This window comes from Sus scrofa, chromosome 5 (assembly GCF_000003025.6).
Source record: "Sus scrofa isolate TJ Tabasco breed Duroc chromosome 5, Sscrofa11.1, whole genome shotgun sequence".
NCBI classification, from domain to species: Eukaryota; Metazoa; Chordata; class Mammalia; order Artiodactyla; family Suidae; genus Sus; species Sus scrofa.
The window spans coordinates 61942461-61969274 of NC_010447.5; the positions used below are offsets into that span (position 1 = coordinate 61942461).

General features: G+C 37.1%; 1 protein-coding gene across 3 annotated transcripts; it reads left to right on the top strand.

Moving 5' to 3' along the window:
* Positions 1 to 26814, top strand: LOC100520308 (C-type lectin domain family 12 member B). Of its 3 annotated transcripts, XM_021092365.1 has the most exons (8): positions 1 to 467; positions 4090 to 4277; positions 5811 to 5912; positions 10913 to 11011; positions 14449 to 14562; positions 17208 to 17371; positions 21212 to 21320; positions 22657 to 23923. In XM_021092365.1, the coding sequence occupies exons 2-8, from the start codon at positions 4187 to 4189 to the stop codon at positions 22671 to 22673; spliced, it is 696 nt and encodes a 231-aa protein (XP_020948024.1). In that variant the 5' UTR covers positions 1 to 467; positions 4090 to 4186; the 3' UTR covers positions 22674 to 23923. The 3 variants fall into 3 exon arrangements, with proteins under 3 accessions (XP_020948024.1, XP_020948025.1, XP_020948023.1); XM_021092364.1 differs by lacking the exon at positions 1 to 467 and having other exon boundaries at positions 3915 to 4277; positions 22657 to 26814; XM_021092366.1 differs by lacking the exons at positions 1 to 467; positions 10913 to 11011 and having other exon boundaries at positions 3906 to 4277.

Genomic DNA, 26814 nt, shown 5'->3' on the forward strand with positions numbered 1-26814 from the left:
GTTTGCAAATAGGTCAATTTGGATATAACCAGTGGTGAAGGGGTTCTGATTCAGGCTTTCACAATAAAGAATCCTTGGTAGTGAAACACACCTAAAAGTCAACGTGTACTAAGTTCCTGGGACTGGATCAGTGGATCCAAAGGTGAGAACACGAATTAATTCTTATTTTATTCTGATGAGAACAAAATGTTTGACATATTTCCTACCTGGGTTAAATGTAGCAAGGGATTAATTTGAGGTCAAAACTTGTAAATGAGGAACATATTATGATGAAATTGAAAAGAAAGAGGAAATTTAAAAGGAACTGAAATCTTTGAAACTGAAGAGTGAGTAACTTCTGGCTCTTTAATTTCAATAAAAAGAGATAGTACAGTATTACATAAGCATGTTTTTTGTAGAATAATAATCTTGTCATTGCTATTCTCTAGTGGTTCCAAATGACTACTCCACAGAGAGACCGCCCATACGTACGTACCCTATTTGATATCAGCCTCCTCTCTTTTTCTGTCACTCTTTCTTCTGCCCTGCTTTATTTCTATCCATAGGACTTATCACCACCTTATACCATATTGCTTATCCATGAATAAGTGTATAAAATAGAATATAAAACTATATATTTATAAATAAATATATGAAGTATAGAATGTAAATTACCTTGAGGAAAAAAAAAAGTTTCTACCATTTGCTCTAGAATAATGCATTGCATAGAGCAGGTACTCAAGCTGTTGTGTAAAGCAGTGAGGAGATGGATGAAGATGCAAATGTTTCCAAACCCCCAAGTGAAAATATTTATTTTCTTTTTCCAAGTTGAACAGGCAGAATCTACCTATGAAATAAAATACACCGCATTTATATCTATGGAGACAAAGTTTGTCGTGATTGGACTAGGATGGGATGAACATCTATATCTGTGAATAGAAAGCAGGTCCTTTGAAGATTTAGGAGGTATAATACTACTCAGCTTCTCAGAAAGTCGTTTAGAATATTGAATGAGTTTTCCTCTGGGAGTATCCTGAAGGATGTACATTTAGGAAGACAGCAGAAACACCTGTTGCTCCAGCATAAATGCAAGTCAGTGAAAATTCTGGGCTGCAGGGTAAGAGTCTACAAAGACTAAAAGTCTTTCCCTTTTCATTAAGGTTTATACCAGAACGTGGTTTTCGTGTGTGTGTGTTTATATTGTTTCCCAAGACACAAAATATTCCTTAACGTCTACCTTTATAGTGTTTTATTTTACCCCAGACATTGTACACCTTAACACATTTTCTGTTAAGAAGCGAGGTGGAAAACATCAACTTGGCTGCTGATTTCACTATCTGCATAGTCTAGAATTCTAGAATTTCTTTTTTTTTTTTTTCTTTTTAGGGTCACACTTGGGTCATATGGAAATTCCCAGGCGAGGCATTGAATTAGAGCTACAGCTGCTGGTCTACACCACAGCCACAGCAACTTGGTATCCGAGCCGCATCTGTGACCTACACCACAGCTCACAGCAATGCAGGATTCCCCGACTCACTAAGTGAGGCCAGGGATCGAACCTGTATCCTCATGGATACTAGTCCACATTCACATGGTGGACTACAACGGGAACTCCCTAGAATTTCAATTTTTCCTTTTGTTTAATATTTAACTCTTTTATCATTTCTCACTCCTATAAATAATGATTAACAGGCAAGTATATAGGCTTTTGTCTATCTTTGTGTCTAGCCCAAACTGTGAGATTAGTAGACTTCAAAGAAGCGTTAGACAGATGCACTCTTAGAAGGAGAAGTAGAATTAGAGAACCATATACATCTAGAAAAATAGGTTAAAAACTTTCAATCAGGAGTTCCCGTCGTTGCGCAGTGGTTAACGAATCCGACTAGGAACCAAGAGGTTGCGGGTTCAGTCCCTGCCCTTGCTCAGTGGGTTAACGATCCGGTGTTGCCGTGAGCTGTGGTGTAGGTTGCAGACGCGGCTCGGATCCCGTGTTGCTGTGGCTCTGGTGTAGGCTGGTGGCTACAGCTCCAATTGGACCCCTAGCCTGGGAACCTCCATATGCCGCAGGAGCGGCCCAAGAAATAGCAAAAAGACAAAAAAAACAAAAACAAAAAACTTTCAATCAACCCATTTAGTTTTTAGTAAATAATCTGAGTCAGGCCTAGAGATTTCCCTAATTTACTTAATACTGAAAAAAAAAAAAGCACTAAAGCTCATGTTTCGCAAGTATTTTCTGCCCCATCTCTGCTTCTGCCCTCAACCCTCGGTCAGAGTACAGCTTCTCCCCACTGTTGAGGGAGAAGGAAAAGTTCGCTATACTCTTATCTGATTGCAACAAGTTATGAGTATTTCTTACGGCGTCTTGCCTGTTCTGTTTTAAACTAACACCTCAGACTCTGTGGTATAAGGTGATGTCTTTTTTCCTTGTATCAACTTTCCTAAATTAATTCCTTGTATTTATTTTTTCTTTTTTAATTCTATGGAAGGTGGTTCTGTCAGCCTATTGCACGAGGCCCGATCTGTCTTGAAAAGTCAATAAAAGTATTATCGCTATCAATATTTATCATTGCTTTTCATTGATCTGTCTTGAAAAGTCAATAAAAGTATTATCACTATCAATATTTATCATTGCTTTTCCTTATTGTAGAATAAGGAAATAATTTACAAAAATATTCTTCTTTGGAAGACAACCGTAATTAACTTGGGTTTAATCTGAATAAATGAATAATTTATCCATTCGAAGATAGTGGTTGAACATCTATGAGTTGATTGTCATTATGCTAAATACTCAGTAGGCAGCGAGGACGCTCTCCACTGACCAATCTCATGCTGCGCTGTGAACAAGGCACTGGATTGCCCTGGGTTTCAACTTTCCAATCTTTAAAATAGGTTGATAGTTGGAGTTCCCGTCATGGCTCAGTGGAAACAAATTGACTAGCATCTATGAGGATGCAGGTTTGATCTCTGGCCTCACACAGTGGGTTAAGTACCTGGCGCTGCCGTGAGCTGTGGTGTAGGTCACAGATGCGGCTAAGATCTGGAGTTGCTGTGGTTGTGGTGCAGGCCAGCAGCTACAGCTCTGACTCGACCCCTAGCCTGGGAACCTCCGTATGCCTCGGGTGCAGTCCTAAAAAAGACAAAATAAATAAATAAATAAAAAGCTGGCATATAATTCTGTAACAAATAAATAAATAAATATGTAAAATAGGTTGGTAGATATTTATACCCCGCCTTCCTCTCAGAATTCAAGTAAAAAGTCAGTGTAAACGAATCTGACCAGCATCCATGAGGACACAGGTTTGATCTCTGGTCTCACTCAGTGGGTTAAGGATTGGGTGTTGCTGTGCGCTGTGGTGTAGGTCGCAGACTCGGCTCAGATGTGGTGTTGCTATGGTTGTGATGTAGCCTACAGCTCCACTTCAACCCCTTGCCTGGGAACTTCCATATGCTTCGAGTGCAGCTCTAAAAAGACAAAAAAAAAAAAAAAAAAAAAAAAAAAAAAGAAAGAAAGTCAAATCTTAACTTGATGGGTACACTTTAAAGACAGCACTGCCACTTTTCCAGTGGCTGCTGTGTTTGGCTGAGCTGGAGCAGGAGAGGGGAACAATTTCTATTTAGTGTCACTCACAGCAGCCCTCCTTTTCTTGACTTTGCATTTCTCCATTAATATTCCGCTTTTAAGTTCTCAGAACTCTTTAACACACACACGCACACACATGGAAGGGAAAATGTTTTGGTGAGAATTAACTCACCTGTGGTTTTCTGGGAGTCACCACGTGCAATTATAACACAGTTCTCACAGGTACATACTGATTGACAGCTGATTATAGAACAGAAATAAGTACCTTTTTCTATGGCTTTTCATGGGGTAGTCTCAATTCTGGAGATCCGTATGGTTTTCCTACAGGTTGAAAGAAAAGGATTGTTTATATTTAAAACACAATGTTTTTCTCTTGGTCATTCCTTCAACCTGCTGTTTGATTAGAGGAAGTTAGGAAAGGAGATATAAGAGAGACGTACAGAGGTGAGAAGAGTGCAGTTCTGACCTTCTCACCTCAGTGGAACAGTTCTCTTTTCTGATACTACTTTCTTTGCTTGGTCTTTTCCAAGGTAGATACTCAACTCGGTCTCTGCAGAAATCGGTCACCTCACAAGAGCACCTTCTGTGAAGATCAGGGTGCTTGAATTGTGCTTTATTTGTTCAGTAATGGCTGAAGAAGTGACTTATGCTACTCTCAAATTTCCAAACCATTCTAAGACAAACGAACCTCAGGACAGCCACAGTCTCAAGAGAACAGGTAAGATCCTCTATGCGACTCAGACAGACCAGAGAAGAGATGATTCAACTCAACTGGTGAGTGATTGTGTCTTCAGCTCAAGGCTGTTGGTCTCCTCTGACATTTAAATTTTGGAGGGCTAGTTTGTAATGCAATAACTATGCCAATAACTAAAATAGCTTTGTCTATTTTATTTAGTTTGTGTGGAAAAAGACTGTTGGTCTAAGCCTCTGAAAATCCAGACATCCAATGTCACCAAAATAGCACTTCTTGTATTTTTTAGATATCTTAGGATGATATTACACACGAGCTATGAGGGGAAGGAAAATAACATGAAAGTAACTGTCCAGTATTTTTATGTAACTGATAAAAGATATAAAATAGACATATGCAATGAGATCCATGGGACTATGGAGCCTCAGTCAGTGATGGTGTAGGAAATATTTCTTACTGAGAAGAAATGAGACTGAAGGCTCCTTATCTCACCATAATATAATTTCTGTCTGTTTAATCCAGCAATTCAATTCCTAGAAAGCTAGTAACAATGAAGCAGTAGGAAGATCATTTTTAGCAACATCAAAGTCCTATTCACTGAAATTTCTTTATTGCTGTAGATACACGGTTTCTTAAGCATTCCCTTGGATGTTTTTTATTATTTATAATTGTTATTTCCATTATTTTTGTATTTTTAAAATTGAAATCCTTTTGATCATTGTGTAAAATTATAAATTATATCATATATCTGTACATTTTTAAATAAATTTATCCCAAAGTATATTACATTCAAATAATGAAGTAAAAGCACTTGATATGTACATATCTCTGATTAGAGAATTTTAGGCTTTGGATTAGCAGATAACGTTTTAGGGACTAGTTACCTCAAAGAGAGCCATCTTCTCTGTCTCTATGATGTTTGACGAAGGCACTGTATGAATTTAGGAGAAGTATTACATCCTCACCAACCAGCCAACATCATAGGCCACAGATATACGGTATTTATGAAATTGGAGAGGTGATTTATGTTCGGCCATGTATTTCCTAATATTTGTTTCCTGATGTAACATTTTTATCCCTTTCTATATACATCTGGATGAACTGATGGGATGTCCATTTTATGAAAGATCACAAAGTGTCTCTCTGTTTTAAAAGTCTATCGTCAGAATCAAAATCAAGCCAGAAACACTGGGAATATCTGGATAGTTAGGAAGTACAAAGAAGGCTAGAGAAAAGAGTGATTTTTTTTTTTTTTTTTTGGTCTTTTATCCTTTTAAGGCTGCACCTGTGGCATATAGAGGTTCCCAGGCTAGGGGTCTAATTGGAGCTGTGGCCACCGGCCTAGACCAGAGCCACAGCAACGCCAGATCCGAGCCGCGTCTGTGACCTACACCACAGCTCACAGCAATGCCGGATCCTTAACCCTTGGAGCGAGGCCAGGGATCGAACCCTCAACCTTGTGGTTCCTAGTCGGATTCGTTTCTACTACGCCACAACGGGAACTCCCCAAGAGTGATTTTTTTTTAAAAAAAGAACTTCTGCTTTTTTTTTCCTGAAAAGATAATCATGACAGGCCAGAGTTGGAGCTGGAAGATAAAGCTGAAACTGGAACAGGGAGTGTTGAGGCCACAGCTAAGGTCGCTGAGAGCAGAGCTATGAGAGGTAAGACCTATTTGAATAAACAGAGACACCAACAGAGGACATTGTGGGAGGTGCTGGGGTATGAAAAATAAAGATGGAATTCCCATCGTGGCTCAGTGGTTAACGAATCCGACTAGGAACCATGAGATTGCGGGGTTCCATCCCTGCCCTTGCTCAGTGGGTTAAGGATCTGGTGCTGCTGTGAGCTGTGGTGTAGGTTGCAGACACGGCTCAGATCCTACGTTGCTGTGGCTCTGGCGTAGGCCGGTGGCCACAGCTCCAATTAGGCCCCTAGCCTGGGAACCTCCATATGCCGCGGGTGCGGCCCTAGAAAAGGCAAGAAGGCAAAAATAAAATAAAATAAATAAAAAATAAAGACTGTTGTTAAAAATGAAAGAAAAAATTTTTGAGAAAAGAAGTAAGGAGGATAAGCCAAAGATGATAAACTCATGTCCTTCAGTTATGGAAAATCAGATTTTTGATTATTTTCTCCATCTGCCCCTAGCATTTTCATATCCTTTTCTGAATCTTCTCAATTTTTTATATTAAACCTCACTGACTTATTCACTCCCATTTTTCATCATTTTATCTTTTGATCTATTTCATGGAAGATTTTCTTAAAGTATCTTTTCCTATTAAAAATGTGTCCCTGGCATTATTTTATTTTCAGTGAACTTCTGATGTTTTCTAAAGGCTTCTTTTATGGTATTCTATTCTTACTGGTGGCTGCAAAATCATAACTTCTCTGATGGTTTTAAAAATTATACTTTTAGGAGTTCCCATTGTGGCTCAGCAGTTAATGAACCTGACTAGTATTCAAGAGGGCACAGGTTCAATCCTTGGCCTCTCTCAGTGGGTTGGGATCCAGCTTTGTTGTGAGCTGTGGTATAGGTCGCAGACATGGCTTGGATCCCATGTTGCTGTGACTGTGGCGTAGGCCAGGGGCTACAATTCTGATTCAACCCCTCATGCAGGAACTTCCACATGCTGTGGGTGTGACCCTAAAAAAAAAAAAAAAAAAAAAAAAAAAGACAGAAAATTGTACTTTTAAGTCAATGTTATTGAAGTAAAATTTAAATACAAAATAATAGGCCCACTTTAAGTGTTCACTGTTCTTAAAAGTATATGCATATAGTCACCAAAATTAAAATAGATAATATTTATGTCACCCCAAAAAGACATCTTGTGTCTTCCAACTTACCCTCATCACTCTCATCACCAACCTTAAGCTATTGCTGATTTACTTTCCATCATTCTGGACTACTCTGTCTTATCTAGAGTTTGATATATAATGGATATATATGTTCTACTATGACTGGCTTCTTTCACTAAGCTAATATTTTTGAGATTTATCCATGTTTTGTGTATCAGCAGTGAATTATTTTTCATGGCTGAGTAGTATTCCATTGTGTGGATATGCCATAATACATTGATCCTTTTATCTGTAGATCAGCATGTCAGTTGCTTCCTATTTGGGGCAAGTATATATAAAGCTGCTATGATGTATAAGTCATTGTGTAGACATATTTTTAGAAATTTTATCAAATAAATACTTAGGAGCAGAACTCTGGATTGGATGGTTGGTATATGTTTAATTTTATAAGAAAATGACCCAAACCATTGTCCATGTTTATAATTCCATCAGCCATCTAAGAGAGTTCTAGTTTATTTACAGAATTTTTGAAGTCTTCCTATTGTATTTCTTTTTCTTCTAAATTTCTTTTGTCTATGGTTTCTCTTTCCTCAGTCTTTAATGTTGGCAGCTTTCTTTAAATATCTGGCGATCCTTGATTGTCTGTAGTCTTTTAAGTGTGTGATACTAAATTGATGTAGTAAGACTTTGTGGATATGGGATGTGCCTGCTAAATGGTAGCCTTCACAGATGGGGCCAGTCACTAAGAAATCCAGTTTTCAATATTGATAGGTTTATTTTTCCCCTCTTGGGCTAGTTAATTGCTCTGGAGATGAATCCTCCAATATACTGAAGGTAACTCAGTTACATGAATGGAGAGAAAAATACAGTATGAGGGGAGTATCTGTATCTTATGTCAACTTTTTAGCACTTTTTCAGTTTTCAGGCTCACTTATACCTCCTGTTGGAAAGATAAAGTGCCAGGTTTCACCAATTCATGGAGCTTTGGAGGTTCTTCAGTGAGAATCAGCTTGCTTCTTTTGTTTCCACATTGCTGACTTTGATTCAGTTTCTAAGGGCCCACAAAGTTACTCAGAGATTTTGTGTTTGCTATTTACCTTCCAAAATGCCAGTACTGTGGTTTCCTTTCTCTTTATTATTGTGCATCTATACCTCCTTTCACCTACTTTCTATATTTTATTAGAATTTTTATTTGTTTATTTATTTAGTCTTTTGAGGGCCGCACCCATGGCATATGGAGGTTCCCAGGCTAGGGGTCTAATTGGAGCTGTAGCCTGGGCTACACCAGAGCCACAGCAATGCCAGATCCAAGCTGTGTCTGCAACCTACACCACAGCTCACGGCAACACCAGATCCTTCACCCACTGATCGAGGCTAGGGATCGAACCCGAAACCTCATGGTTCCTAGTTAGATTCGTTAACTACTGAGCCATGATGGGAACTCCCCTATCTTATTAGAATTTTTAGAGAAAACCAAGGTAAAAGGATGAAATCTACCTATTAATTCCAGACTGATTTTTAATCAACATTTCAATCATTCCAGATGTATTTTTTCTCCCTTTCCTTCCCATTTCTCACAATTGTGAGAGGAGCAACTGTGGGGCTAGCAACGAGGCAGGGCATTAAGGTCTCAAATTTAACACTGTGGTATCAAACTCTTCTGAGGTTCCGGTGAAGAGAAGAGGTGCTGGATTTGTGTATCCCTGTGCTAGTTAAGATTCAGCTTAAAGGAGTTCTCATCATGGCTCAGCAGTAACAAATCTGACTAGATCCATGAGGACGCAGGTTCAATCCCTGACCTTGCTCAGCGGGTTAAGAATCTGGCGTGGCCATGAGCTGTGGTGTAGGTCGCAGACTTGGCTTGGATCTGACATTACTGTGGCTGTGGTGTAGGCTGGCAGCTACAGCTACAATTCAACCCCTAACCTGGGAACTTCCATATGCCGCAGGTGTGGTCTTAAAAGGCCAAAAAAAAAAAAAAAAAAAAAAAAAAAAAATTCACCTTAAAAACGCTAAGGAGAAGATTCAGGTCTCTCTGGTGCCTAGAAAGGACCTAGTCTCTTGAGATTATTAGACTCCATAGAAAAAAGATGGTACCAAATTTCTTGGGTGGTCCTCGGAGAACTTGCTTATATTTCTGGCCTCAGAGGATTAGTATGCAAACTGAACAGGCCTGCAGAAAAGGTGCTCTGCTCTCCTAAGTCATAGAGAGCCCTGGACTGCATCTGAGAAGACACTGGACCAGATTTCTTCTTTTATGGGGCATAGAATTAACAGCTTGTCATCTGGCATGCCACTGACACTGAGTGAAGGAAACAACTGTGCTTTCCATTTATACACAATGATTTGATGCTTCTCAAAGTACTCGAAAGCTTGATGCCAAACCCAAGAGTCAATAAAACTTAGGGAAAACAAGAAAAAATGCTACTAATTTTAGGGGACCTGGAGGCCAGAGGAGGAATTAAAAAAAACCAGAGACCCCAAACAAGCGGTTCCTGGTAAAATAGAATTCTTGAAAGAGAAAGATAATAAAACTAAACAACCAATATTTTAAGATAATATAAGATATTAAATTATGGCATTAATTTTTTTTCTTTTCAAACAACATGACTTTCACTGTAACAACTCCAGAGGATGAGTTGAAAGAGCAAAATTTAAAAATTATCATCTGAGAAAAATCCTCAAGAAAATTTCCAGACACACAATTAATTAATTAGACCTTAAGGAGAAATTTAGAAGCATGAAAAATAATAACTGATAGTGTAATGAATATAAAAATTATAATGATAAAAGTGCTAAATATTTTTTTCAATGAAATAGATACATTCCAAGAGAAAGTCTTATAATACATTGTTTTCAAACTCTCACAGGATAATAGGGTTAGGAAGAGAAGAGGTGAGGGAATAAAGATGTTATAAAAGTCCAGATTGGAGAGTGGATTTTCTTTCAACATATTAAAGAGAACATTTGAGAACATCAATCATCCTGGATTGGATTGGAAATTGTATTAAATAGTATATTTCAAAACTAGCATGGAAAAAGTAAGGAAGACGATCCCGCAGGTGGTTAACACTAGTTACCTGGAGATGGGAATGTAGACCAACGAGAACCAGATTAAGAAGGTAGAGGGGGGAGTTCCCGTCCTGGCTCAGTGGTTAAGGAATCTGACTAGGAACCATGAGGTTGCGGGGTTCGATCCCCGGCCTTGCTCGGTGGGTTAAGGATCTGGCATTGCTGTGAGCTGTGGTGTAGGTTGCAGACGCGGCTTGGATCCTGCGTTGCTCTGGCTCTGGCGGAGGCCAGCAGCTACAGCTCCGATTAGACCCCTATTCTGGGAACCTCCATATGCCGTGGGAGCAGCCCTAGAAAAGACAAAAAGACCAAAAAAAAAAAAAAAAAAAAGAAAGAAAAAAAAAGGTAGAGGGGGAAAGGACTGCTAAAATATAATAAGAGAATGTTCATAAAAATATCTAGAAAATTTCACATGATTACACTTACACGAAATTGTATTTTTATTGTTAGATGTGAATGTACAGATGTATTCACGCTGGCTGAATATGAATAAGATCTCCTTGACTTTGCAAGGCAATTTTTTTTTTTTTTTTTGGCTATACCTGCAGCATATGAAATTCCCAGGCCAGGGATCAAACCCTCACCACGGCAGACTTTCACCACAGCAGTGACAGCACAGGATCCTCAAACCGCTGCACCACAAGAGAATGCCTATAAGCAATTTCATTAATTAAAAATAAAATAGAGGTCCAGGACTGTGCTCAGAGGAGCAGGGGATGGAGGGGGTTAAGGAAAGAGGAATCAGCTTAAAATGCGTGGTTTCACATCATTCTCCTGAATTCCTGCTTCCTTGTAGGTCATAGTGTTCCATCAAAGGTGTGGTGCACTATTGCTTTCATCTCACTCTCGCTGAAACTGGTGATGCTGGCTGGACTGGGAACCCTAGTCCTAATGAGTAAGTTTCCACTTTTCTCTGTGGCCATCTCTTGCTTTAATCAGGTGTATCACAAATAAATCCAAGTCCTGAGACATATACAGGTAAAATTTCAAAATAAATAGGAAAACAGATTTCATTTCTGTACAACCATATCACCTTAGCCAATCTTTTAAGGCTATTTTAATATCAGTTTCCTTCAGAGTATCCAATGCTAAAGATGGTAACGGTAAAGCCTATGGTTCTAAACATTGTAAAGTCAATGCAGAAGTAGAACTAATTTATACCCTGAGAGTTTTCATGATGACTTCATTTATTTGAAACAAATTCTTCATATTCATGACATTTTCTCCTTGCCCAACTGATTCTAATTTAAAACAAGCAAGATGCCATTATCATTTGCTTGATTTTTAATTTTTATTAAAGGAATAGTTGATTTACAATATTGTGCCAATTTTTGTACAGCACACTGACTCAGTTATACATATATATACACACACTTTTATATATGTGTGTGTGTGTGTGTGTGTATTCTTTTCCATCATGGTCTATCCCAGGATATTGTATATATCTCCCTGTACTGTAGGACTTTGTTGTTTCTCCTTGTAATACTCTGCATCTACGGACCCCAAACTCTCAGTGCACCCCACTCCTTCTCCTCTCCCCCTTGGCGAACACAAGTCTGTTCTCTCTGTCTTTCAGTCTGTTTCTGTTTTGTAGATAGGTTCATTTATGCCATATTTTAGATTCCACTTTTATCATTACTTGATTTTCTTACTCTAATTTTTGATTAATAGACCATTTATTTTATTCTAAGAATCACAATTTCAGCCGAATATAACCTGGTTTCATGGTGCTGTCATTTGAAAAATAATTTCTCCCAAATAATATATTATTTGCTTCTAGAACATCCATAATTGTTGTTCTGGACCTTAGTATAGTATTTTGTGGGCCAGCTTTCCTCCAATATATGGCAAGCTTCTTAAAGGGCACAGACTCTGGATTACTCATTCTTTGTATTTTTTGGCTGAATGAATGTATTAAATGAATACATGAATGAGTGAATGAACAAACAAATGAATAAACAAGCAGAAACTAGTAGGCTTCTGACTCTTAAAGCTGAAGTATCTTTACAAAAAAAGGTACCTCTCAATCTATTCTTTTCAGTAGTTTGTTCCACAGTTAAGAAGAAAGGGTACTTTAAAATATATTTACAATAAAGATCTTGTATATTGTCAAAACTCCAGAATATAGAAAAGGACAAGAAACTAAAAGCAATTCGTATCTGCCAATAGGAGGCAAGAGCTATGAAAATATAGAGATATACATTAATATCTTCCGTATCATAGAGTAGGTATATTAATATATAAACACTCTCATAACATTAATTTACTTACTTTTTGGAGAACTAATGTTTTCTCAAGCTCTTCACATGCATTAACTTATTTCATCTTTACCCCAACCATATTTTATAGTTCCGTTTTGTCTCAATTTCCAGGGTCATAGAACTCAACATATGTGTTCAGTCCTGTGCGTTCGTAAGTGACTAGAGGGGAATATTTGATCATACATCTCTCATTTTATTTTACACGTTATGGTTTAATATCCCATTGTCTTTCCTTTGCTATGTTGATCACGTTTTCTTCTGTTTCTTGATTACCTTCCAATTGCTGCGATATTTTGTTTCTTTAAATATCCGTTAATTATGTTATTGATAAATAAAAGGTTTTTTTCCCAAACAACTCCGTATTTGGGAAGCATCTCTTCTAAAGCATGGGAGCTACTGGGAAATGCTCTTCCTTTTCCCTTCCTTCCTGCAACAGTGGGTGCAAAGGGAGTCTGAGGAAATACAGGATGACAATAACAATTAATTAACATCTCTTGAGTGTCCATTCTTTGTGATCGTTTCTCACTTCATCCTCATAAAACTTAAAAATTAAAGATTCTATTAGGTTGAAAGGTTGGTAAGTAAACTAATATCAGTCTTGTAGAAATGACAGTTTCTGTGTAATAGTCCACTAAACGGACATGTTATGTTTTCTGAATCTTCTGAAGTTCTTTAGAGACATGATTCCTGTCTTTCGAAACTTTTCTTTTACATTCTGAGGCTGGAGTTCCCCTTGTGGTGCAGCAGAAATGAATCAAGAGGTTGCGGGTTCGATCCCTAGCTTGACTCAGTCAGTGGGTTAAGGATCCAGCATTGCCCCGTGAGCTGTGGTGTAGGTGGCAGATGCGTCTCGGATCCCGCGTGGCTGTGGCTCTGGTGTAGGCTGGCGGCTACAGCTCCGTTGGACCCCTAGCCTGGGAACCTCCATATGCCGTGAGTGCGGTCCCAAAAAGCAAATAAATAAATAAATAAATAAATAATAAATTCTGAGGCTGGTGTTTACTAATTCTACATCCTTAAATAATGGTTATATCTGTCCAAAGAACTAAAAAATATAACATAGGCTCACCAATGTGTTCTGGTGTCACCTAGTCTCAGAAGTGTGGTGTGTATATTTAAAAACTGCTGAATTTGATTGTCTTTTATTTTGAAATCCCTACTTCATGTGGATCTTTTTTTTTTTGTCTTTTTGCTATTTCTTTGGGCCGCTCCCGTGGCATATGGAGGTTCCCAGGCTAGGGGTCTCATTGGAGCTGTAGCCACCGGCCTACGCCAGAGCCAGAGCAACGCGGGATCCGAGCCGCGGCTGCAACCTACACCACAGCTCATGGCAACGCCGGATCGTTAACCTACTGAGCAAGGGCAGGGACCGAACCCGCAACCTCACGGTTCCTAGTCGGATTCGTTAACCACTGCGCCACGACGGGAACTCCCTGGATCTTTTTTGTTTTGTATTTTTAAACTTCTCTGGGCATCTCCTTAACAAGAACTAGTACTCTGTTGACTAACATGAAATATTTTTCTCTCAAATTTCAATCTTAAAAAGTATGTAAAGTTATTGTATTATTTTTGTTATTCTTACCAGTTAAGTTATTCTTTTTATTATGCTATATAAAATATTTAATGGTATATAAGGCTTTCTTCTTTATAAATTTTAGTTGCATAATATAACAATTTTAATATAATGCTAATTTTTAAAGAAAAATGGAAATGTAATAGATAAAACTAAGTAGTAAAGATGAAAGCCATAAAAATGGGATAAAGTATACAATAAATTTCTTATTTATCTCGGCAAATTTTCCATTCCACTTCTCCAGTGGGAGTCACTTAATCTGTCTCTTAAGATCCATGATATAATAATCTGTGTGAATGTAATTGTGTTTAAATATATGTATTTTATTCTGTAAAAAATAAAGATAAAATTTCAGAATAAAAAAAAGTATATAAAGTTAGTATTCTACATTTATGTAGCTATCCTTTCAATATGTGTTTTCCATTAAGTTTTTAACACCTACTGTGACAGTGGTATCATTTATTGGAAAAGTTTGACTATGTTAAATACGAATTCCAGATTACTACAAACTCTTCAGCAGCAACACAACAGCTTCTGACATGCAACTAGTCCTCACGGAACAGGTGGAGAGAAACACAACATTAGATGTGAACGTGCCTAAAAATGTCTCAGGTGAGCTCATCGTTTCAATAACATGTTTGAAAACACATTGAAAGAGGTGAGTAACAGTACCTCAAAGTACTCGGAAGGCTCACAGCAGAAGGGAAACGGTGAGTGAATGGTCTTTCTGTTTCATTGAGTCTCATCAGTCACGCCGTTTTCTCCAATTTTCCCTCATCTTCTCACTGCATTCAAAAATCTTGAAATAGGTCTGAAATTAAAAAAAAAAAATGGAAATATGGTAACCACTTACAGATTCTTCTGTTAAACAAACCCTTTTTGTCTTTCTTAACTTGGTTTCTTTATATCTTTGCTGTTTTTATCAAAGACAAAAACTCTCTCGCTCTCGTTCTTTCTTTTCCTCTTTTTTGGGCTAGACTCAATTCTTGAATCCTTTCTTTTTACCTCTTCCCTCTTTCCTCACCTTTACACATATTTTAATGGAATTTAGCTGTAGTGAAGTTTAGTCCTTTATATGGGAGATAAATGTTTTGTATTCTTGCATGTCTGAGAAAGTCTTTGATTTGTCTAGGTGTAAATTTGAAGGTTAAAAATTAGTTTCTTAGTGAATATTGGGAGAGTTATTTCATTGTCTCTGGCAAACAAGAAGTCTGTTCCCAGAGTAATTTTCATTCCATAAAAATGACCTGACTTTAGCTGCTGGGGACCTGAAATTTTAGGATATTCTTGGATATGAGTGTTTTTTTAATTATTTATTTGGTGTGCACTTAGTGGGTCTCGTCAATCTTAAAGTTTATGTCTTTGAATTGAGGAAAGATATGTGCTGTTCCTTATAAACTTGTTTTTTCCTCCATACCATTTCCTCTATTCTTTCCATGTCTTCTCTTCTTTACAAGTTCAGATTTGCAGACTATCATCTTTTCTTAGTATTTACTGTCCCTTTTAGCTTTAGCTTCTGGGAGATTCACTAGCCTCTAACAATATTTTTCTTTTTCTTATATCATGGGAATTCTCTTTCATATGCTGGTGCTCCTATGTAACTTATAATTCTGGCTTCTCGGTACATTTTCAAGAAAGGAAGTGAAAGCTAGTGTGGATTGACTCCACTGCTATTTAGAGAGGATGATTTTTCCATTAGACTTTCCAGAGGTGAAACATCTGTCTGGTATTTTAAGGATGGAAGACCAGGGAAAAGTGCTGAACAGGGAACTTTCCCTGGCAAGTGAAGCTGGATATAAAGTGTGGCATCAACAGTTGCAGTAGAAACCTAGGCTTTGCCAGATAGCTCATTCGATTTTTTCAGAAATCAACTATGTCCTTTCCTCTCCTGGAAATTCTATACATCTCACTAGTTTTCCTTCTTCCTCTCTTCAGTCTGTAGCTTCTTTCATTAAAAAAAAAAAAAAAAAAAAAAAAAAATCACTGCACACTGTCACGGTCTGCGCATGTGAGTTCAAAGAAGAATTTCCCTACTCACATCAGGGTGAAAAGAAAGAAGAGTTTATTGAGAATAGAGATGCTGGCACCATGGGACAACTTCCTGATACTTAGGGCGAGCCAATTCTGAGCATATAGTCATGTCTGTTTTTATAACCCAGGGAGAAATGAGAGATCTTGCTATACACCTGCTGACCTGCTGATGGGTTGGGGAAAGAGGGGTCTTATGATACACTTGCTGGTTGGTTGGGGGCATATAGGGGCACTATAGGGGCAATGCGAGGAGTGGACCACATACCTATCCTAGTAGGGATCAGAAAGGAGTAGGCCAGGCTGCTCAATGTGGGGGAGGAGGCTTTACAATGAAATGGGTGGGGCGATGATAAAGGTCTGGCAATTCTTGTCCTGGGCAGAGTCTTTGAGTTCAATCTCCTTGATGTGGCCTTGAAGCCCAACACAGACTGAGGAACTCTGAGAATAAAAGTTATCTGCATAATCCCCCCATCCTGAGTAATTTAAGGTATAACAGAAGCAGACAACAAAAAATTACAGTTCAGTGTAATAAATGCTCATAAATATAAATATGTAGTGGAAGAAACAATACAGTTGGAGGAAACAGTCCAGACTGAATAGGGGTACAATATTCAATACAGGAATTGGAGGCATATTGTCATAAAAGGAATGATAGCATGGCACTTGCAGGAAAAATGCAAGGTATTCAGGATGAATGGATGACAGGAAGCTAAGTGGACGGATAGGAGATGAAATTAGAATGTCATTAGTTTCCTATAGATAATGGAGAGAATTTGAATTTTAACCTGAAATCTATGTGGAAATAGATTTGAAGTGGATTCTCATAGGAATATCGTGGGAAATAGTGAGGTGATAAAGTTTCTATAGAAAATAGTGAATAGTCACTAAGGTCCTGTTGCAGCAATCCAAACATACTGAAGTTTTCTCTGAGTGCTTTTAATAATCTTTTCATCATTTTTCTTCCTCTGTATCTATGATTTTTCTTCCATCTTTGGATTGCTACAGATCCAAATCCCATTTCATTCAGATCACATTTCCCTTCTTCTCTCCTATTTTAAGCAACTGTCTCTTTCGAAATATAACTTCTGTTAATCATTTTGATACATAATGCAAATGCTTACATATTCTGGTATATGTGCTTATTTACCGTACATCAGTGCATACATATTATGCACATGTGTGTATCAGTATCATATCTTTCCAGACTTTCCTCATTTGTTTTTCAGGCCAAGGATTTTACTCTTGCTCCAAGCTGTGGATATGGCATGGAAACTGCTGTTACTACTTTTCCACCGAACTAAAGACTTCCAATACGAGTAACAGTGATTGCGAAAAGAATCATTTCTCCCTGATGAATACAGACGACAGTGAAAATTGGAATAGAACCCAGGTCTGTGCTATGATTTGTGATGCATCCATAGAAATGTCTTGTTGTTAAGGTACTGGTAAGGAGAATTTGGCTAATAGCCTTATCCTTGGCTGTTCCTAATCAATGGCTTTCATGCCCTTTACTTTTGCCCTGTCCCTCTGGGTGGAGTCATTGGGGAATTTGCAGGTTCAGATAGTAAGGATCTATAATGATTAGAGTTGCTGGTCTGTGAAGTAAGCTACAGAAGTGTATATATTTCTCATTCCCTTTGATTTGTGGGTTTTGCAGAACCAGGAAGGAGAGGATAATGATTTGTTTCCAATTGTGAAGCATATTTTAATAGACCACTGATGCAAATGAAATTATGGGATTCTCTGCCCCTTAGAGTTGCTGTCCACTAATGAAAAATCATACTCTTGGCTATAAACCACTTGGTACAATCATATAAAATCATGTTTTCTGTCTTATCTCTACATATTAAAACCCTACCTAGTATTATAAAGTTAAACTACCAAAAAAAAAAAAATCAGATAAAACTACTGCAATGCCCATGATTATTTTGCTGTTCTTATTTTTCTTAATATTTGAGTGTAGAAAAAAGCATCAAACTCCCAACTGTAATATGCTAAAACCCTTTCTGTTCAGAACAATCTATTCATTTAATTTCTTGCTTAATTTAACAACATGTTCTTGTTTAATTTAACAACATGCGCCTATCAAAAAAAAAAAAAATGTTGTCATCAGCATTAACCCGACTGTGGTTCACACCTCTGTGATTTTTGCTCTTTATGGTTTTTACTGCTTGAATTATTGTTCCGTTATTTTTGGTTACTCCAACTGAGTTTTCAAGTTTCGACCACATTGCTTCTTTGAAAAAATTACTTCTATCACAATAAGCTCAATTAGTGGCTTTTTCTTTCATATTCCCACAATATTATGTTTTTAGTCCACAGCTATAAATGCATCCTTTGTACCACTAGACTTTTAGCTCTTTGAAGGTAGAAATAGTGTCTTACTCATTACTGTATATATTTTATGATACTGAAAACACTTTAAGCCTGGCCAAAGTACAAGGTTTTTCAATATATATATATATATTTTAAAGGTGATCTTTTTCTGTAGGCAAAGGGAGTACTTAGAATGTCAGAAATGTTTCATTGTTTTAACATATTACCATGGTAATTTACTTTCCTAAGGAGAAAAACATCTGAATCAGGGGAAAAAAATTAAGAAATTAAGAAAACATATACAGATAAAATTGTTTCCTGATAACATATAATTAGATATGAGGTGTGAAGAAAAGGGAGCAGATTGTAATTTAAAATTTTCTATTGTGAATTTATACATAAGAAAAAAATGATTAGTTTCATGTCAGTTTTTTCTGTTTGGGACTGATACTGAATGCAAATTTTACGTCAAAATGTATGGGGCTTTGAGAATCAGTGGATATGAAATACATTTCAGCGTGAGCTAAGGGGGAGATGACTATCACAGATCACTTTTTAAAAAATTATCCACTTATGCAGTTCCCTGGTGGCTCATCAGCCTAAAGATCAGGCATTGTCATTGCTGTGGCTCAAATGTTACTGCTGTGCCACATGTTCAATCCCAGTTCCCAGAACTTCCACATGCTGTGGGCACAGCCAGAAATAATTATCCACTTGTAATTTCACTAAAAAATTAATTACTTCTCAATCATTTATCAGTAATTATTATGTATTTTTCATTGAGTATATAAGATGAATAAAGAATTGACCCATGTCATCAAGGAGAATTTAAGCCTGATAAAGAAGAGTTTGGGTCAATAAAAGTAAAATTCATAGATTGAGTAACCACAATCCAAAATAACTGGTAGACTGAGAAAAAAAGAAGTCAAAGGAGAGAATACTAGATATCCCCACTATACATGAGGGAGGAAAATAGGAAAACTAGCAGAAGTATTTAAGAATAAATAATTAAAGAAACAGAGAAAAAAAGAAGTCATGGTGCCATGTGAGCTAACAAAGAAAAGAGTTTCAAGAATAATGCAATCAACCAGTGAAAACACCTCAAAGAGGTTAAATAATACATGAGTAATGACAAAAATTATTTACTATCTGCCTATAAGGAGCCACAAACTGGATAAAAACCTTTCTATCTAATGTTTTATTTAACCTCAAAACATTATCCCTAAATTTAAGATACAGAAACTGAAATTCACAAAAGATAAATAAATTTCGTCAGGTCACACAAATAATGAGAAGAAGGCAAGCTCAAATCCTAGTCTGCCTATCTCCAAAACCCCAGATATGTCTAAAAATAATTATTTTATTTAATGCAACAATTAAAAGATGACCTTGACAAAAGTATTTTAAATGAAGTAAGTAATATGGGTTAAATATTGATAACATTTTATTATTCTTCAAACAGATATTTCTTTAGTGTTTACTAAGGTCTGCAACATGGACCAAATGCTGGTCCAAAAGCCCTGACCTTGTAAATCTTACAAAAGCTTATAATGTAAGGTGAGTCAAAATAACAAATTAAGAATTTTGCAAATGACTGTTTAACTGCAAATTATGATGTTACGATTACAAAAAAATTAAAAGTATGGTGCTCAAACCTGAGGAAAAGAAGAACAGACGTGCCATTGCTGACTTCCTTACCCAGTGAATTTGTCACTTTTCCAAAAATGAGCTTATCTGACTGCTACTTACGTCTTGTCAGAGATAATTCTTTGGAGCTGGTTCTTCCTCAAAGAAGGAAGTTCCAGAGTTTTGGGGTTCCACAGACTCTCACTAGCAGGATTTTACTGGCTGGAGTCCTCTCAGATAATATTTTTTGGAAACGGTGGTAAAATATACACAGGATAAAATTTCCTCTCTTAACCATTTTAAAATGGACAGTTCAGCACTGTTAAGTACATTCATATTGTTGGGCAACCAATCTCTAGGACTCTTTTCATCTTGCAAAACTGAAACGCTATACTCACACTATATTCTCCATATTACAACTATATATATGTATACACACACTATATACTATATATATATACACACTAAATACCATATATACATATATATACACACTCTATAACACAACTCCCTACTTCCCCTCCCTCCATGCCCTGCCAAATACTATTCTACTTTCTGTGAATTTGAGTAGTCTGTGAATAGGAGTACCTCATATAAATGTAACTATATGTTACATTTTTGTTTTTTGTTTTTAACTGGTTATTTCACTTGGCATAATGTCCTCAAGGTTCATCCATGCTGTAGTCTGTGCTCAGAGAAGCTAATTAGAGATTTCTTGAAAACTGAAAGAGGAAAACCCATTAAAGTCAAAACTCCAGATTTTCTCTTAAGAACCTTGGCAGTTAATGGAAGACAAGATATTTTTTATATATCGAGAGAAAATACATGACGCCAGGGGGAGATTTAAAGACACTGTGTCTTAGTTCAGGGAAGGGCCCAGAAAAAGAGGGAAAAAATAAGAGTAGGATGGAGGCAGATAAAGTGGAAAGAGTCGGGGTGGGGGGGTCACGTTGGAAAGGTGAGTGTTGACGGAGTGTGAAGCTATTTCACAGTGAATGCAGAAAAGAAAATTAGAACCTCCGCGGTTGTCTGCATGGTGCTATTTGCTTATCTGGTGACTTCCTGTTTTTGCCTGTCGTCTGCTAAGTGTTAAGAGTGCAGTGAAGGTGTTACCTAGGACACTTGAGAAGAATAAAAAGGTCTTTAAATGTCATTCAGGGAAAGGGGGCAGGGAACCAAGAAAAACCGAAATGACTGCTGAGTGGAATTTTGATGATAAAACATGATTCTGTTGCACCTGAACTGACACGCAGTCATGCAAAGTAAGTGATGTTTCCTTTGTCTATAGCTGTTCTTTAGATGTCTTCCATCGCCTGTTTCCTGGATGGATCTGAATTTCACTCTCGACAACACAAATCAGACAGTGGAGGATGTTTCAAACATTTCCATGTTGACTTGTAAGTTAACCAGTCCCTTACCTCTTGTGAATAATAAAGGAATACCTGGTGTGCTAATTTCAAAGATGCTTCTCTGACAAGTCATCCTCCATAATATGGTCAAAGATATAGAAGGAGAACTCAAGAAATTTCGGGAGCATTTGTCTGTACCTCAGTCAATTCCTTTGTGGTAAAAAATGTATTCTATATAGGGGTTGCTTGGAACTGAGAGTGTTAGTGCAAGTTCGAGTGCCCAATGCACAGTGAGACCAAACAAAACCAAACATCAGAGTTTGGAGCAGAGGAAGGTTTATCGCAGGGCCCTGCAAGGAGACCAGGTGGCTCATGCCTACCCCCTAAACCCAAACTCCCTGAATAGCTTTAGTAAAGCACTTTTAACAGCTGGTTGAGGAAGCGGGTGTCTGAGGGTGACCTTTTGCACAATTCTCTGATTGGCTAATGGTGAGGTAACAAGGTTATTGCCAGGGGTTAACCTCATCAGTCCTTAGGCTCCAGGAGGCCTGGGGGCTATGTGCTCATGGTCATTAAGTAGTTAACGTTTTCCACCTGGTGAAGGGGTTTTCACATATGTGAAACAATTCAGGAAATGTGCATCAGATACTGTTATTTAGGTACTTTCAGAGAGGAGCCGAAGCAGAGGATATGGGAGAAAGGCTTGTTCAGTTATAAGAGTCCAGGTGGGTTCTGCTCGGTTGTAAGAGCACAGGAGGCAAAAATTCAGAAGCTTTGCTCTATGGCCCCTATTTCCCAAAACCGCTCCGCATTTTCCTAAGACACTAAGAAATGGAGATGAGGTATAAGGTATAGAGTCAAATCAGGATCAAAGATATTACCCAATGCAATAAAAAAATAAAGTGTTTCCTTGGAGTCAAGGAAACTCTTTGTTTCTACTATTTCATGTTAGGTTGATAATATAAGCTTATATACTTTACTGAAGGAAGATTATGACAGTATTTTAAGTGAGTTATAATGCAGGTGACCATACGATTTATTGTCCAAAGGAGAATAGTTTTCAGAGGCACTAATGATAATTACACCAAGATACCAGGCCTAAATAAGCAGTGTCCTGGACAAGCCAAGATTACTCAATGGCCTCTTGGGTGAAACTGGCAGTAGATACAGGGCAGAGGTGGTTTGGGGTCCTATACAGTTGCAAGCACCAGCAAATTCTTACAATAGTATAAGAAATCACCAGTATTACTGCCATTTTCTTCTCTTTTAACTAAAATAGTCTAACAAGGAAAGAATAAGTTTTAGAAGTAATAATTGGATTTATGAGGTAACTGTTTTTTAAGATAAAGCATAGGACTCATTTTTATTTACTTTTTTGTTCCAGGTTTGGCACCCACATAAGTATTTCAAGTGCTGGAACAGTGACGTATTCAGTATTCAATGGAAATGGAATAATTTGAAAATCTAAGAACTCTAGTCATTACATCTGTGAAAACAAAGTAAATGTACCAAATTCTCAATCTCAAGTAAATGCAAACACTCTTAGTTTATTATAATAGCGTGGCATATAGAAATAACCATATAAGCTGAAACTATGCAAAAACAGTCTCACAATCAAATGAAGGAGCCCTGTCCTGGCGCAGAAGAAATGATCCAACTAGGAACCATGAGGTTGCAGGTTCAATCCCTGGCCTCACTCAGTGGGTTAAGGATCTGGCATTTCTGTGAGCTGTGTTGTAAGTGCAGATGCGGCTCAGATCTTTAACCCACTGAATGAGGGTTAAGGATCTGAGCTGTGGCATAGGCTGGCAGCTGTAGCTCTGATTGGACCCCTAGCCTGGGAATCTTCATATGCCACAGGTGCGGCCCTAAAAAGCAAAAATAAATAAATAAATATTAAAAATCGTTGCAATTCTCACTTGAAAAAAAAATCAAATGAGGTAAAGGTGATTGTATTGTGACCTTTAAGACTTTTTGTCAAAACATTAAAAACCCTCTTACGGTTGATTATAATTATATAGGAAAAATTTTAAGTAAAATTAACATTATTTAATCCATTTTAATTTAAAATATTAGAAGCGTCGAGAATTAAAGTGGTTTATTTTGTTTACCCAGACTAGCATAGACAGTGGTACAAGTTCTTACGGTACAACTTACTATACAGATTGAACCTCTTTTCTACACATAGGCAAATTCTCCTTTCTAAGTTGGGATCGACTTTTATCATTCTATCCTTTCTGTGCTCAAAGACATGAAATATTTCCAACAGCTCCTTTAATGTGAAGTTTCTTTGCCGGTGTCATTTCCTTTAGATAACATTGTTTTTCTTCACCACAATTACTTTTCTTACTTATGACGATAAATTTCTTTTAGTAAGATCTTTCGACTGCATGTTGAGACTAAAGTAATGGCAGAGTCAACATTCCTACGGTCAGCGATGTTTTTTACCTGTATTTAGGTTATTATTTACACTGTGTGGTAAAGGTTCCTGTCTTGCTAAGAAGATGTTATGCACCATTGTTTCCTGCCAGGATGCCTGCATATTTTTAGCTGTGTGCTTCATGTCATATTTCTAAAGTTCAGCTAAAGAAATTACGATTGCATTATCAACTCTGTCTAAATATCCAAGATAAAAGATTTTAAAAGTTAAAGTAACTCTGATTTATTGACTGGATTAATATTGAATTGACTCCAGCAACTTTTTTTGATAGGCAAGAAATAGAATGATTAAGGTAGGACGCTTGTGAGAGATGCAAGCGGGCAGGCAAGGAGGCTTTGCCCACTCCAGCAATTTTTAAACTCATTAATGTCTATCTTACTCCCACTGTTATCACCTGTGTAGAACACCGGATGTAGAGATGATCAGTGACCTCGTCTCTTCCCTCAAGCTGCTCCGTGTGCACCTATAAGATATTAGTAAAAACTCTTTTTTATTTATCCTTTAATTCAGATATTCTCATCTGGGTTTAAAAAAAAAAACAAAACAAAACACTGTGGTTTTTCTAGTTGGTTTTATTAGAAACTATATGTTTTTTTTTAGCCTTACTTTTAGTAAAATTCTTCCTTGTGCGATTGCAACTTTCATATGAAATACTGGCATTTCATGTTCCCAGAAATTTGAGCAAACAATTCATGACACCAAGGACCTAACATGTATTGCATAATCATACTTTTCTATGTGTTTCTGTATATTTATAACACATTCATTTCTGAAGCATGTCTTTCTGAATGATTACATCTGATCTCTTAATAGATGAGGAAAAGCATTTGCTAGATTTCAACATCTAAGCCAGATTTAAGAAGCAGGAGAAAGAGGAGGAAGAGGAAAAAGAAGGAGAAATCACTCTGTGAATTAGAAATAGCAGAATAGTTCTTTAACATACTAATGATTCTGTATTTAAAATTATAGCCAAAATGAAACAAAATAGTGATTCCTATAAATTCTGTAATCACCAAAATTGTCTTATCAGCATTATTATTTAACATTGCTCCAAAATTCTAGCCAGTGGCACAAAGAGGGAAATAAAAATTAGCAATGACTGATTATAAGAAGACAAAATATTAATTATGGATTTATAGAAGATAAATTTTACGTAGTAAAATGAAAACTATACAACACAAGATAATTCATTAAGCTGGTTAATCTAATGACAAATATCCATGGTCTATGCCTTATTATACTCAAATATAAAATTGTTAGAATAGCAAATAGTCCTCTCTAATAATGTAAAAGATAGTGTTGAATAACAGATATATAAATTAATGAGAGTAAATTAATGAGATACAAAATGACAATTTAAAAAGGTAGTGAAAGATACCAACATGACTTTAACAAAAGAAATAATATAATTTATTCTTGGATAGAAATTTGTGCTTTCTAAAGGCATCACTTCTCTCAGATTAATAGAAATGCAATTAAAATTAAAATTCTAGGAGTTCCCATCGTGGCTAGGGTTAACGAATCCGACTAGGAACAATGAGGTGGCGGGTTCGATCCCTGGCCTCGCTCAGCGAGTTAAGGATCTGGTGTTGCCGTGAGCTGTGGTGTAGGTTGCAGACGCGGCTGGGATCCTGCATTGCTTGTGGCTCTGGTGTAGGCTGGTGGCTACAGCTCCGATTAGATCCCTAGCCTGGGAACCTCCATGAGCTGTGGGAGCGCCTAGAAAAGGCAAAAAGACAAAAAAAAAAAAAAAAAAAAAAAAATTCTAGAAAACATCCATGTATATAATATTATTTTTGCAATTTTTTTAAAGTTAGAAGTGATTTCTTTTTAGACATAATCCTATGCTGATTCTGGCTGAGAAGTGGACTAGTTTTATTAATATCAGATACACTGCCTACTAATTTTTTTAAATAGGTATTATTTCTGATATTTAAAAAAATCTGGGATTTCCTATTATGGCTCAGTGGTAACGAACCCAACTAGTATCCATGAGGATGTGGGTTCAATCACTGGCCTCACTCAGTGAATTTGGTGCTGCCATGAGCTGTGGTGTAGGTCACACATGTGGCTCGGATTCATAGTTGCTGTGGCTCTGGCACAGGCCAACAGCTGCAGCTCTGATTTGACCCCTAGGCTGTGAACTTCCAGATGCCACAGATGTGGACCTAAAAAGTAAAAAAAAAAAAAAAAAAAAATCAAAACAATAAATGACAACCTCAGAAGTGTGCTCCATTTTATAATTAAGTAATTCTTTTCCTCTAGACTATACATATTCCTATCAATGAGAAATCTGTGAAGATTCTCAAGACAATAATGATGATACTTAAGGAATGCATGATCTAGCACTCACCCTCCCTTTTACCATTATGCAAAAATATCTTCAGCCATTCATTAAAGCTAAAAAATAATCAGTTCAAAAATGAGAGAAAATGTATTTCCCATTATGACACTTAACTTTAGAGCGCAATCCTTTGTTCTTAAATCAAGAATACCCTTCCTATTTCATAAGGATGTAATAAAATAAAAATGTGGAGGAAGATCATTCATGAAGAATTATGGATGAGGAATTCTCGTCGTGGCTCAGTGGAAACGAATCTGATGAGTATCCATGAGGACTCAGGTTGGATCCCTGGCCTCGCTGAGTGGTTTAAGGATCTGATGTTGCTGTGACCTGCAATGCAGGCCAAAGACGGGGCTCGGATCTGTTTCGGGGGGCTTTGGTGTAGGCCAGTAGCTCCAGCTCCAATTCGACCCCTAGCCTGGGAACCTCCATGTGCCACCAGTGTGGACCTAAAAAGACCAAAAAAAAAAAAAAAAAAAAATTACGGATGAGAAAGGAGATAACAAGGCCAATCTAAGTTTAAATCAGGACTAAGGATGGAAGCTTAAGAAGTGATATTTCTGAACTTTGCTAAGAGTCTGCCAAGATAAAAAATAAATTTGGAAAAAAAAAATCCTATAGTTCAACAGTGAATTAAAAGGACAAAAACTTCTACCCTCTAATATCTTTAAACACTGGACCTGTATTTTCTCAATTTTTGTATCCTGTATTAATTATTTTTGTGATATTCTTTTTTGAAATAAAATGATAATATTTCA

Excerpts from the sequence above, each read along its gene's own strand:
- LOC100520308 (XM_021092365.1), top strand. The coding sequence starts at position 4,187 with ATGGCTGAAGAAGTGACTTATGCTACTCTCAAATTTCCAAACCATTCT. Across the intron at positions 4,278-5,810 it reads CCACAGTCTCAAGAGAACAG|ATAATCATGACAGGCCAGAG; the intron begins GTAAGATCCTCT and ends TTTCCTGAAAAG. Across the intron at positions 11,012-14,448 it reads GGGAACCCTAGTCCTAATGA|ATTACTACAAACTCTTCAGC; the intron begins GTAAGTTTCCAC and ends TACGAATTCCAG.